The 15,242-nt window shown below is 40.4% G+C and overlaps 1 protein-coding gene across 13 annotated transcripts in view; it reads right to left on the bottom strand.

Annotated features, from left to right (window-relative positions):
* The window catches only part of LOC5569430 (dihydropyrimidinase), a 76,854-nt gene that overhangs the window by 23,217 nt on the left and 38,395 nt on the right, over positions 1-15,242 (bottom strand). For 11 of the 13 annotated variants that reach the window (XM_021854607.1, XM_021854613.1, XM_021854611.1 and 8 more), the window contains one exon: positions 10,964-11,058. In XM_021854607.1, coding sequence (XP_021710299.1) covers positions 10,964-11,058 — 95 coding nt within the window. Of the gene's footprint in view, positions 1-10,963; positions 11,059-11,274; positions 11,506-15,242 lie in introns of those variants that run through there. The other 2 variants (XM_001658474.2, XM_021854601.1) reach the window with 2 other exon arrangements.

Genomic DNA, 15,242 nt, shown 5'->3' with positions numbered 1-15,242 from the left:
TGAAAATCAATTCTCTATTTCTTATGGTGTGCATTTTTGATCCGCATTATCATTCACCATATTGAATAGCAGTAGTTCTATAAGTTTAACAATACCCAAATAATTTACTTTGATTTTGTACATTTAATTTAAAGAAAATAAAATTGCGCCTTTTAATGAACATGATTTGTGATTGCGCCCTTGAAATATTTCGCCTTCTGTCAAATCTCGAATCCAATTTCGCCCGTCTGGCGAATCCAATTGGAATGTCAGCTGTCAATTGAGCCTGTTTGTTTTGACTTTCTGTTGTTAGTAGATTCAATTGCGCCCTTCTGCACGCATTAGTATTTTCGGTGTTATCAGTGATTTAACAATCAAAAATAATGCTGTTCACTGATATTATCACGTCTCTTGCTGCTTCAGAAGATCTGACCCTGCTACAGGTAAGAAAATCGTCACTGTAAAGCATCAAACCTGTTTATATTGTCGACGACACTAATCTTTCCAGCTAGGGTGATTGGATTCTGGCCGAACGTTGTTCTTTTGGTGTTTTGGTTTAATAATTAACCATTATGTTTCGATTCATCAGCGATTAGCAGAGTGCGGTAAGTAAATATGTTACTATTTGATTGATTAAAATGTGTGCAGCTGAAAATCTGATACTGGTAAAAGAGTACGGGTTATCATTGCATCGATTTGATGACTTCGATGATGACGAACTTTTAACCTCCTTATGACAAGTGCAATGCAAACACCAGGTGTATTCAAGCAGCCCTCCCTCTACTTGACTTGTATTAGCATAAAGAAGCTGCAAAAATGTGTAGGTGGTAAACATGTAGACTATCGTATGACGGTAGCCTTCTCTCCGTCTGTTCCCTAAGTTAGCATGTGTTTTGGGGTCTTTTAAGCAATGCTAATAGTGGTATGCACATTAACTATCATTAACAAACTACTGACATCAATTATGAGTAAATTTAAACGCAAAATTGGGGCAATTTTATGAAACGCTCAAAATTGAAATGAGATGTTAGATTAGCCCTTTTGTCACCATATATTGGGTGTGCGGGACAATGGGCGCAATAGCACTGTAAGAAATAGCAAACCAAATTTCAATTACGACTATTTGTTTTTGTGTTTTATTTAATGAAAAATCAAGTAAATTTACGATTTTTCAGCTTTTTATGAAACTATGTAGCGAACTGATGCTAGTAAAGCTTTAAGCTCGATTTGTTTACTTTTGTTAGATTCGCCCATTTGAAAAAAGTTGCCAGAAATAATAAAAGTTGTATGTGTATTCTACAAAATTACGAGTCGCATTTATGGATCATAAGATGTAGTTGTTTATGTTTGGTCTTTTGACTGCATTCAATCATTCATTATGAAATGCTTTACTTTATCAGAAACATTAATTAGGAAGGTATTCTAAACTTACCGAATTTTGTAAAATTTTACGCTAAAGCCTAAAATTGAACTCATTTTTGATGTTTTTCAATACCCAGGGCTTTTGATTTGTACTTAAAAACGTCTTTGTATGAATACAGTAACACATTTAATTTTTTTCGTATTCTTACACAGTTTTAGGAAAATGTTCAGCTCTTGTATAAAAGCCACTTTTGCGATTATTAATTTTAGATGGCCCACTCACACAAATAGTGTACATAAAGCTTCTAAAAATCATTAAAGACGTTGAGGTTTAAAAAGCATGGATGTTGAACGTTTGCCACAATTAACATTTCGGCACTATAGATCCATAGCATAGTACAATATTACGGAAAACTGCTTCGCAGTGAACCGTTCAGAAGTCTTTATGCCATATGGTTCTATAAGGATGATGTAATAACATTCTAATGATGTTTTCAAAACCAGTAGTTGAAAAATTAAATTTAAAATAAGGGTTCCGATTTTGGCACGGTTCCGTTTTTGGCAACTGAAAATTTCGACTTTGTTGCCAAAAACGGAATCCCACTGTATCTCAGAAATCTGCCGTAGGATCGTCTTCATTATAATTGGCTTTTGCTATACACGCCGGGAGAATGGTACACACTTAGAATAAATCACCGACGTCGGTAATTTATTTACCGAAATCTCAACAGCTGAACAATCGGTAATGCGTTCGGTAAACGAAAAGAGTACCGACTGGCCGGTAAACTGTAATTTTCCATGAAACGTCAAAAATTGCTGAACATTTCGGTAAATTTTAGGTCAGTTTACCGATCTGTACGGTAATTTAGATTTTCCCCCTTCGTTTGCCAGCTATCCAATCCATCAAAAACAAAACAGAAAAACATTAACCAATTGATGCGATTTATAAATCAAATAATCTTTTATTCAGATATTCATTTGATACAATGCAGTAGAATTTTCGAAGCACCGCACGGTTTTGGCATTCCTCATATTCTGTAACCTATCTCCATGGTGTTCGAAGCAGGAGCAGGAATGAACGTTTGCATCTGAAAAGAAAACACCACCTAATTGATTCAGTTCACTGTCTTCCAATCACGGAACCGAACTCAGAGGATACTTACCAACAGTTTCTGATGGGTTTTGATGAATTCATCCACTAATGTTGTGACCCATCGCTTTCGTTGCGCATTGCACTGCGTATATTTGATATTTTTTGTCGAAAACATGTAGAGGTCGGAGTTGACAGTTCAAATTTACTGAAGGTTCAGTAATACTTTACCGAACTCGGTATTGGATCTGTTTTACTGATCTTTTCGGTGATTAAAATTACCGTACTCGTTAAAATGGGACGACATCACCGATATACCGTAAATTGATTTACAAATGTCGGTAATCTAGCAGGTAATTACCGATACAACTGTAATTTTTGAAATTACCGGTCTGTTTCGGTAATTTGCATTACCGAACTCTGAAGGTCTGTTTGAGTGTGTAGGACTGTATTTTGTTCAATTATTGGCACACTAGAAGTTGCTCGAATTTTAAGTGGGATTTTTTTTTATTCCTTAACACCCCATTTTACGGTATATAGTCACGAGCTATGGTTGGCAGTACTTGTTTTTAAAATATAAAATTTGCAACATTTGCGTTTTCATACGAAATATTTAAGAAATATTCAAAAGGATGATCAATGTTACCCCGGATTACGGTACGTGGAACTGTAAATCTTTCAACTTCATCGGGAGCACACGCATACTAGTCGACGTGCTGAAGGACCGTGGATTCGGCATCGTAGCGTTGCAGGAAGTGTGTTGAAAGGGATCAATGGTGCGATCGTTTAGAGGCAACCATACCATCTACCAGATCTACTGCGACAACACACACGAGCTGGAAACACTTTTTGTAGTGATGGGTGATATGCAGAGGCGCGTGATCGGGTGGTGGCCGATCAATGAGAAAATGTGCAAGTTGAGGCTCAAAGGCCGGTTCTTCAACTTCAGCATAATAAACGTCCACAGCCTTCACTCCGGAAGCACTGATGATCATAAAGACGCTTTTTACGCGCAGCTCGAAAGCGAGTACGACAGCTGCTCGAGCCATGACGTCAATATCATCATAGGATATTTAAACGCTCAGGTTGGCCAGAAGGAGGAGTACAGACCGACTATTGGAAAGTTCAGCGCCCACCGGCTGACGAACGAAAACGGCTTACGACTAATTGATTCCGCCGCCTCCAAGAATATGGCCATGCTTAGCACCTACTTTCAGCACAGCCATCCATACCGATACACCTGGAGTTCACCACAGCACACAGAATCACAAATTGACCACGCTCTGATTGTCTCCGACATTATCGACGTCAGGACCTATCGTGGCGCTAACATCGACTCTGACCACTATCTGGTTATGGTTAAACTGCTCCCAAAACTCTCCGTCGTTAACAACGTACGGTACCGAAGGCCTCCCCGGTACGACCTAGAGCGGCTCAAGCAACCGGATGTCGCAGCGGCATACGTGCAGCACCTCGAGGCTGCATTACCGGAAGAGGGTGAGCTGGATGAAGCCCCTCTTGAGGACTGCTGGAGAACATTGAAGGCAGCCATCAACAATGCAGTTGAAAGCAACGTCGGGTACGTGCGACGGAGTCGACGGAACGATTGGTTCGACGAGGAATGTAGACAGATTCTGGAGGAGAAGAATGCTGCGCGGGCAGTCATGCTGCAGCAAGGGACCCGACAGAACGTGGAACGTTATAGACGGAAACGGCAACAGCAGACCCGCCTCTTTCGGGAGAATAAACGCCGCATGGAGGAGACGGAGTGCGAGGAGATGGAACAGCTGTGCCGGTCTCACGAAACACGTAAGTTCTATCAGAAGCTCAACTAAGGATGGGAGTATTTTGACGGACGAGCGTGACGTGATCGAAAAGTGGAAGCAGCACTTTGACGAGCACCTGAATGGCGCTGAAAGCACAGGCAATGATGGACGGGACAACGGAGGAAATGCCTTCGTCAGTACTGCGGAGGATGGAAACCAACCAGCCCCCACATTGAGGGAGGTTAAGGATGCCATTCACCAGTTCAAGAACAATAAAGCTGCTGGTAAGGATGGTATCGGAGCTGAACTCATAAAGATGGGCCCGGAGAGGCTGGCCATTTGTCTGCACCGGCTGATAGGTACAATCTGGGAAACAGAACAGCTACCGAAGGAGTGGAAGGAAGGCGTAATATGCCCCATCTACAAGAAAGGTGACAAGTTAGATTGTGAGAACTTTCGAGCGATCACCATTCTAAATGCGGCCTACAAAGTATTATCCCAGATCATCTTCCGTCGTCTGTCACCTGTAGTAAACGAGTTCGTGGGAAGTTATCAAGCCGGCTTCGTTGACGGCCGATCGACAACGGATCAGATCTTTACTGTACGGCAATTCTTCCAAAAATGTCGTGAACACCAGGTCCCAACGCATCACCATCGATTTCAAGGCGGCATACGGTAGTATCTATGGAAGCTATGGAAAATCATGGACGCGAACAGCTTTCCCGGGAAGCTCACGAGACTGATAAGAGCGACGATGGATGGTGTGCAAAATTGTGTGAAGGTTACAGGCGAATATACCAATTCGTTTGGATCCTGCTGGGGACTACGACAAGGTGATGGACTTTCTTGCCTGTTGTTCAATATTGCGCTAGAAGGTGATATGCGGAGGGCCGGGCTCAACAGCCGGGGTACGATTTCTACGAGATCCAGTCAATTTGTTTGCTTCGCGGATGATATGGACATTGTCGGTTGAACATTTGAAACGGTGGCAGACCTGTACACCCGCCTGAAACGCGAGGCAGCAAAAGTTGAACTGGTGGTGAATGCGGCCAAGACAAGGTACATGCTAGTTGGTGGGGCCGAGCGCGACAGGGCTCGTCTAGGTAGCAGTGTTACGATAGACGGGAATACGTTCGAGGTGGTCGACGAATTCGTCTACCTTGGATCCTTGCTGACGGCTGACAATAACGTTAGCCGTGAAATACGAAGGCGCATCATCAGTGGAAGTCGGGCCTACTATGGCCTTTACAATAAGCTGCGGTCAAAATAGATTCATGTCCGCACCAAATGTACCATGTTCAAAACGCTCATAAGACCGGCAGTCCTCTACGGGCATAAAACGTGGACGATACTCGAGGAGGGCCTGCAAGCACTTGGAGTCTTCGAATGTAGGGTGCTTAGGACGATCTTTGGCGATGTGCAGGAAAACGGTGTGTGGCGGCGAAGGAAGCACCACGAGCTCGCCCAACTCTACGGCGAACACAGTATCCAGAAGATGGCCAAAGCTGGAAGGATACTATGGGCAGGGCATGTTGTAAGAATGCCGGACAGCAACCCTGCAAAGATGGTGTTTGCTTCAGATCCGGTTGGTACAAGAAGGCGTGGAGCGAGCAAGGTGAGCGGATCAAGTGCGTATCGATTTGGCGAGCGTGGGCAGAACCGAGGATGGAGAGATGCGGTTATCTGTTTAGATGTTAACTAAATAAATGAATGAATCGTTAGTATTGTTCGATCTATTGATCGTGTCGCTTGCTCTTGCGGGGGCGAGTGATGAACACTTGTTCGGCATACAATGCGATTATCTAATAATATCGTGAATCCGGTTAGGCGTGATTAATAATCGATAGGTATTTTTACGATGAAGAATATTGCGGAAGACCGCGAAACAATCCGACACTTGTGAAAAAAGTTATTCAATGAAAACCTGTTGGCAAGACGACGTTGATTAACACGTAAAAGAATAACAAAAATAACATAATCGGGCAAAATTTCCAAATAGTCTATGCATAATAACTTTTTGCACAAGCATCGGATTGTTTTGCGTTCTTCGGCAATGTTGTTCATCGTAGAAATACCTATCGAGATCTGTGTTCAGAATTTTTATACACGTCAATGGGCGATTTTTCTTTGCAAAAGTAAGCTTTCCCATAGTAAATTTCATACAAAATTTGAACGGCTGGGGCTAAAATATAGTTTCTCCGATCGGGCTGAAATTTTGCACAGTTGTTATGGGACCTAAATGCAATCTAAAAAGCGGACTGGAGCGAGAATCTATTTTTTTCATATAACCGTGTCCCAAGCTACTGATTATATCATGGATCGCATCACCAAACGTTGGTGACTCCCAGATCTGTACCTTATCCCACTAACCCAATATTCTTTTCATGACAACTGTGGAGATGCAGAGGTGATCTCGGTCTCCAGTAACAACGGTTGTCTAACTAACATTCCTTCCCTTCCCGATGATTTTGAGCTCTCGATTTGTGCACATTGAGAATGGTAAGCTAATCCCATGCCCCATTCATTTATTTCCTGTGCAACTTCGATTGTTCTGGTCAATCACGGAGTAGCAACTACGAATTGTACGGTCATCTATGCTCATGCTCATGCTCATGCTCAATATAATATTCTGTCACCTACTCAGTATCAATCATCCACCTTTTCAACTACGAATCGTAAACATAAAACTATTCAAACTCAGCAGTATTTTACAATGCATGTAAGTGAATATTGAACGCGGTTATAACATTCTAAGCTCTTGATATTTTTTTTTATCGTGATGGAGGGAATTAAACATGAGTTAATTTTAAACTTTCACGTTTCTAGGCTATATTTAAATTCATACATATTCACATACGTCAACATTGTAACGGCCCAGAAAGCTGTAGTAAACACGCAGATAATCAGCAAGACCAAGCTGAGGATCGTGGGTTCGGATTCCGCTGTTCGAGGATTTTTTTCTAAATATAAATTTTCTCGACTTCTAGAGGCGTAGAGTCCTTCTCTTCTTAACCTGCCACAAAAATACTCATGCAAAACTGGCCAATTGGGGGGCCTCTCAAATAGAGGCCAAACTCACATGTACCATTTTTTTTTTCGGAAACGCTTAAATTTCGTGCTTAAAAGGTCAAAAAATATTCTGCCGGTAAAAATTCACCCATTTGCCTGGAAGTAATTTCTAATTCTACGTATTTTGAATCAAAACATGTATATGAAGCAATTGCTTCAGTAGTTTCTATATTTTTTCTGTTTAAAAGAATCTTTGAATGTATTCCTCGATAACTTTCTGTATGTTATATGGTATTTAGTAGTATGCTTACATTTATTCCTAGTAGAAATCTTTGGAAAAATCTTGAAACAATTCGTGGGCAAATATCTGGTGAGTCGTTGAACAAATTCCTAATTCTAGTATTGCGCAAATCACGGACAAATTCTTTGTAGTGATTTCTGATGCAGATCTGGTGGGCAATCCAGATTAAATGTTTGATATTATTTCATGTTATTTCATGAGGAATTCCTAGCGAAACTCACATTATCTTTAAAAAAAAAATGGAATATACTTTGAAAAAAAAAAACAACTGCAGAGATTCTTCTGAAGGAAAAATATTTTCTTGGAAAGAAATTCCTTAAATTCTGCGAATTTTTTTTGAGAAACTCTTTGTAAAAGAAGTTTTAGAAGAAAACTTGCAAGAATATTTAAACAGAACCATAAAATACTGGTAGAATCGCTTAAAATTTTTTGGGAAAATTACTGCTGAAGAACTTATTGTTGTAATAACCGAATCTAAAAAGGTCTCCCTAGAAAAAATGAGGACGAATTTAAAACGTATTTCTAATTATCGAAGGAATTTTTGCAAACTTCTAAGATGAATACCAGACAAAAACATCTTAAAATGATTCAAGTAATATATTTGACATAAGAGGAATAATTCGTGGAATTATCCCTGGAGTTATTGGTAAATGAATACTTGAGAAAACCTCGGAATTTCATGGCCAAGGGTATGCCAAGAAATTCCTTCAGTGGTTCTCAGTGAAATTCTTGGTTCAAACCTTGATAAATGATTCCTGTGAGAATTCGTGAAGAATCCTACCAAGGTGAACTAGCCTAGGGTTTTAAATCTCGTCAGTAAAAAAATACGGGTGAAAATTTTTGGCATTTCTGTGGAAATTTATTTAAAAATCCCTACTTGAATTGATGTTCATATAAGAAAACCATATGGTCAGCTATATTATAGTGATTTTACGTCTGAAGCAATTCTTTTAAAAAATTCTATAAAAATACATTGTGAATATTCCGTAGATTTTCTATATGAAAGCGTTGGGGAAAATTCCCTGGATGTGATGCTACTGTTGATTCCGAAGAAGTTCAGTTAGAATTTCCTCAAAAAAAAAACCTGAAAGATTTTCTATACGAATTCATGGAAATATTTACTCGTTTTATCAACAAAATATTGGATTTATGTCAGGATACACTTAGTAAAAACGTAAGTAAAATCTATAGCATAATTTACTATAAATTACTTGGAGAAATTTTCAAAGAAACATCCAAATGAAATCTTTAACGTCAACCGTGAAAAAATTAGATAATTAGAGTAGTCATTGGTAACCAAAATACTTCCTACACCCGATTCTGTTTTTGCATGGATTTTTTTTCACACGGCCGTGCAAAATAAGTTTCCATACATTTTTTTCCGCCAAAACCTTATTTTTACATGAAACGTCGAGAAATGCTGTTACTTTTTTTGCACGGTTTTTGACATTTTTAACTGAAAACTTTTTTGCACGGTACGCATCTCCCGTGCAAAAACAGAATCGGGTGTATAACAGTTTCAACAAATCATTGGTATACTTCATATGAGAAACGCTGGAGTAATACTTTCAGAGATAACTACTTAACTTATCTCTGGCACAATTCTCCCAACTGGTGGGGAATGTGCCTTTGGAACCGGCCTTCTGATACCCCATGGAACAACGACCCCAAGGAAAACCTGAAAACCTATAGAGCGTAACATTGTTTTTTGTCAATGTTGAAAAAATAAAATAAAATAAAATAACTTTTTTGTATTTTATTTTATTGTATCCTTAATATATATATCCCCGCCTCAGGCCTACCAAGTGTTGTTGTGATCATAAAAAATAATATTCGCATCAGCCCAAACTTCTTTGACTTGCTTATTCCAAAAAAAAAAAAAATCATGATTTTGAAAACATCTGAAACGATGAAATCTAAATAATGAACACCTTTAGCCTTCAACTCGTGTATATGCTCTTTAGAAGGATTATGTGTTATTATTAAAATAAATGACAATGAGAACGATTTATATCTTAAGAAAATGTGTACAAACTCAATGCTAAGCAATGCTTTAGATTTTTGGAAACCTACAAACTTGGGTAGATTTGATTGGAAATCAGAATTCATTAAGTAGATATTTATGAACTCAAAGCCGTTTTTAGGCTCAATATTTCCAATATGTAGGTTGGTAGGGGCCCAGATAGCTGTAGCGGTAAACGCGCAGCTACTCAGAAAGACCAAGCTGAGGGTCGTGGGTTCGAATCCCACCGGTCGAGGATCTTTTCGGGTTGGAAATTTTCTCGACTTCCCAGGGAATATAGTATCTTCGTACCTGCCACACGATATACACATGCAAAAATGGTCATTATTGGCATAGCAAGCTCTCAGTTAATAACTGTGGAAGTGCTCATTAGAACACTACGCTGAGAAGTAGGCTCTGTCCCAGTGGGGACGTAACGCCAGATAGAAGAAGAAGAATTTCCAATATGTATATGAGCATACTTAAGTATCTACATCAGGCCCGCATTTAACTATAAGAAGGCTCAGTTCTTTCATGCGTGCAATCGATTGAACAACAACAAGGAAAACAAGTTGCAAAACAAATATTTGCGAAGGCCCCTAAAATGAGGTGACCAAAATCCATTGTCCCCCGGGCTCCCCGGCTCACTCTAACTTAGACCTAAAATAAAGCTATAATCAAGTGGCCCCTGTACAGGGCTCATCTCAGTCTCCTTATGCTTGGAAAGCTCATTTTTTAGGATTTTACTAATTGTCATTTTTTACAAGCTATGTCAAACTTTTAATGCTATGAGAAATCCACACCACGATTTTAAGGACTCTAGGCACTTGGGGCTCGGTGCGGACCGTACCCTCCGCACCCCCTACCTACGCTACTGGCCAATTAGCAGAGAAAGCTCTCAGGTCATAACTGTGAAAGAGGCTTTGTTCCAGTTGGGACCTAACGCCAGAAAAAAAAAAACATTGCAAGAAAATCAAAGGGCATCGTACTGAACAATTCAGTACACTTGTTGTAAATTTTTGAATGCATCTAGATTTGGAGCCCAAAATGGTTGAAACACTACAATAAAATATGAACATATTTGTCGACAGTGGAGCATAATGACATCATTTAAGCTACCAATTCAGTTTTCTCGTATAAATTTCTTTCTTCTTTAAATTGACATAAGCTATCAGTCAATTTTCAGCCAGCATTTTATGAACATCTAAATTGGCTCTGTTGTTAGTAAGACAAGAAAAAAAACAACTGAAATAACTCTTTTGGCTCTGTTTGCACTCAAACCACACATCACACGCCGGATGTACCGATCGTTCGAACTGTAAAACCCATCAAATTCATGACGTCTCCACCATTCTTGTTGCCACTATGACTATTTATTGCAGCAAGCAAGCCTCTTCGTGTCTAGCTCTAGTCCAACTACAAAGTACCTACACGTAGGTGAGTAATGGCCATACCTGATACTTCCGTCCTCGATGTAGATATCCGCCTGTTGCATTCCATCGTGGTTTACCACGTGACCCCGTTTGATGTACAGTCGGTTTTGTGCACTCTGCAAAACGACGGAAAAGAAAGAAACATAATTGAAACCACTTGCCACTACGGATTCGCGATGCTGTCTATGCGGCTAATTCGGATCTGGTTAATCAATTTCTTATGGTGCTTTCCATTAAACTTATGGAAACTGACATAGGGGAGGAAAGCGAAAACGCGCTGATTTCTCGCCACATTTACTGTAAACGGCTTAGATTGAAACAAAATAAATGACCTCTCCAGATGGTGCTGGCGTTCCGTCCATGGCGATGAGGTTCTTAGAGCTCAACTTGCGGAAACTTAGACTCTTTGCGTTGTTCCACAGATGCATGCACTGATCAACAATTTATACAATGCCCTAACTTTGATCTACTTGACCGGAGGACGCAACGATGTTAACTGACGACGGTTGCTAATTTGTTCTACTCTGGATGCCTGGTGTGGGAGACTAGAGCTAAACATCGTCAGTCAGTTAGCTTATCGAGGATAATCAGTTGCTCGCGGCAGGTAGATGCTTTTGCAAACTCGTTCTGTGATGTTTGAACAGTTGAGTCAACCGTCAGTCGGCGTGCAATTAAAAATTTACAGTTTTATCACCGTGAAGCGTGTTAGCAAGTTCAAGATTAGCCAGCATCTGGGTTAGCTATCTGCTGCGTATCAGTGTCAGAAGGAAATTTACAAATGTGAGACGATTAAGGGACATTTCAAAACCTTTCTTACACTGTGATTTGGCGCTCTGTTAATGATAACGCTAGATTAGAATTTTCATTTCAAAAGCTTTACATCCTACATGGTATCCCGATCAGTGGATTACAACAAAAACATATCACAAGTATATCAAAATTTGTTACGAATAACAAATTTTGTTTATTTTTTATTAGAAGAATATTGAGTTGATGGAGGAAATTATAACACAATTAATACAAAATCAGTTATTATAAAAAAGCTGTTTCAAATTAAAACTAAATTATAACACAATTTGTTATAACAAATCGGAGGGCAAAGAAATTATGAAATTTTGTTATAATTCTGTTATAGTAAATAACAAAATGAGTTATAATTTGATTTGAAACATAATGAGTTATATTTTTGTTTAAATTATAACACATTTGTTTCAATTTTGTTTAGTGTAGAAGAAATTGTGTTATAATTTTTGTTGTTTTAACTACTAACCAGCCAGAATTATAACAGATTTTGTTAGAAAAAATGCGCTACTGGAGTAACAAAGTCTGTTACAACTCTGTTGTTATCCACTGGTCTGTTAGAGATGGAATTTTAGACAGAAAGCTTTGTTTAAGCATAATCAATTAAGAGTTAACAAATTGGCAGTTGTCAGATAGAGTATCTTCATCTGTTCACCGTTACATTTACAACACCTGCAGGAATAAAATAGACCCATTTGCGCGATCCATAGTAGGCACGACTTCCGCTGATGATGCGCCTTCGTATTTCCCGACTAACATTGTTGTCAGCCGTCAACAAGGATCCGAGGTAGACGAACTCATCCACCACTGCTTCCTAGGCGGGCCCTGTCGTGCTCAGTTCCGCCAACCAGCATATACAGTCACCCCACAGTTATGGATCAACTAAGGGTCATTTTTCAGAACAAAGTATGATGAAAAAATATGGCGACGATGTATAAAACAAAAATACCTCCCTGGTTCTGTAGAATATAGTTGTTTTTGAGAATACACCTCAAAATTCCCGATTATTTACGAAAAAGTGTCGATTTCGATAGAAATTTCAAAGGATTTCCATCCCACAGATGTGGATCAGTGGGAGAGGAGGATCCCTATGGATCATTGAATATAGTTTTTGCAAGAGCTCACCGCATCAAAACAAATGCGCCACTGTATATGGGATTTAGCATTGCTGTTCTGTCAAACACACAAGGCTACGGTGGCGCTCTCTATGCTTTCCATAGCGGCCGTTTTGGTTATTTTAATGATGCATTATGGATCAAATCGACTCATATTGTGGATCAAAACACTATAACAGCAATTTACCTGCGAGGTAAACGAATGGTGTACTTGTGAAAGCATACGTTTCGGCGTTTGTTTCGGAATCGCCTTATCTTTGATTTATAACTGTGGTATGGTTTTCAATTCCCCACAGTTATGAATCAACCCTTCTAGGACCGTAGTTGACACTTTATTTCCTACAGACGGAAAAAAATATGCTTAAGCATGTTATAATTGATTGCGATGCTGCATAGATTTGTGGTTTACGTAAGTAAAATGTGTTCTGCGCAATTGCAACGCTATTTGATGAGATATTCTCCGTTTAATCCAACTCTGATCCATATCTGTGTGCTATCCATAACTGTGGGGTGACTGTACTTTGTTTTCGACGCATTCACCATTAGCCCGACTTTTGTTGCTTCGCATTTTAGGCGGGTGAACAAATCTGCCACCGTTTCAGATTTTCTCCCAAGTGAAAATCGTGCCTCGACTGTTAAGTCCGGCTTTCCGCATGACACCTTCAAGCGCAATATTGAACGACAGGCACGAAAGTCCGTCGCTCTGTCGCAGTCCCCGCCGAGACTCGAACAAACTGGAGTGTTCGCCCGAGATCTTCACGCAGTTTTGCACACCGTCCATCGTTGCTCTGATCAATCTTGTGAGCTTCGCGGGAAAGCTGTTCTCGTACATGATTTTTTATAGCTCTACGCGGTCGATACTATCGTATGCCGCCTTGAAATCGATGAACAAATGGTGCGTAGGGACCTGGTACTCACGGCATTTCTGGAGGATTTGCCGCACGGAAAAGATCTGGTCCGTTGTCGAGCGGCCGTCGATGAAACCTGCTTGATAACTACCCATGAACTCGTTTGCTATAGGTGATAGACGACGGAAGAGAATCTGGGATAGCACTTTGTAGGCGGCGTTTATTATGGTGATTGCACGATAATTCTCACACTCTTGCTTCCACTCCTCCGGTGATTGTTCCGTTTCCCAGATTCTGACTATCAGTCGATGCAGACAAGCGGCCAACCTGTCAGGGCCCATCTTGATGAGTTCGGCTCCGATACCATGCTTGTCAGCGGCCTTGTTGTTCTTGAGCTGTTGGATGGCATCCTTAACTTCCCCCATCGTGGTTGATTTCCACTGTCCGCTGTGCTGACGTAGCCGTCGCTTTCGCTGTCCTGACCTTCTGTGCCTGCGTTTTCTGCGTCATTCAGGTGTTCATCGTAGTGCTGCTTCCACCTTTCGATCACCTCGCGTCCGTCCGTCAAGATGCTCCCATCCTTATCCCGGCACATTCCAGCTCGCGATGCCAGATTCCCAGTGATTCTTTCAAAAACGCACCGTGTTACTAAACTAATAGTAGACAATTTTCATCGAATGTTTCACCACGAAAATTCAGAGACAATTGTAAACGATGTTCGACAGTTCTACCACATCTCGCGTTTGAGAGTATTGGTGAAGCAAGTTGCAGAAGTTGCAGCAGCATGTCAGTAATGCAAGGTGACTACACAGTACCTACACTTTTTATTTTGGCTTTATGCACCAGCACAAAGCTTAAAATAAGAAGATCAGAAACGTTTACCAACAATTTCTCCAGCTTAGTGACTTTGAAAACGTGAGTAGGGACACAAGTCGCTCATTGTGCCGGCCTTCTTTGGATTCCAAGGTATGTTTCACCTTAAAGCCATTCGTCGGTTCGTCAGTCGGCGAGGAGCTCCCACGGAGATCTATGCAGATAACGGAACCAACATCCAAGGTGCTGAGCGCATGCTGCGTGAATAGTTGTTGGAAATACACGGTGATCTGACAGCGACGTTCACCAACACGGATACCCAGTGGATTTTAAATCCACAAGCGGCATCCTGTACAGGCGGTGCATAGGAAAATATGGTGCGGTCAGTTATGTCAGCTATGCAAGTAATCGTCGCCGGTGAAACCGTCGCCAGCCAACCAGCTGCTGCGATTTTGACGTTTCAACAGTCTTACCAACATAACGGCAAATCACCTCCTTTGATTTGTTTGCTAGCGACGATTTTGTAGGTCTGTTTGAAAGTTGGCGCGTTTTGTTGTTCATGAAACAGACAATACCTGGATGAAATAAAAGCAGCAGTTGCTAGTTGCGTTATCAGTCAGTAGCTGTCTGCAGAGAATGGACTAGCTGGTTTTCTTTGTGCTTTTAATAAGCTATCCTGGAGTTGGAATTGTCTTCGTGTATTTCCAATATTATGTTGCTTTC

Source organism: Aedes aegypti, chromosome 3 (assembly GCF_002204515.2).
Source record: "Aedes aegypti strain LVP_AGWG chromosome 3, AaegL5.0 Primary Assembly, whole genome shotgun sequence".
Taxonomy (NCBI): domain Eukaryota; kingdom Metazoa; phylum Arthropoda; class Insecta; order Diptera; family Culicidae; genus Aedes; species Aedes aegypti.
This window is presented reverse-complemented; position numbering and strand designations above follow the sequence as displayed.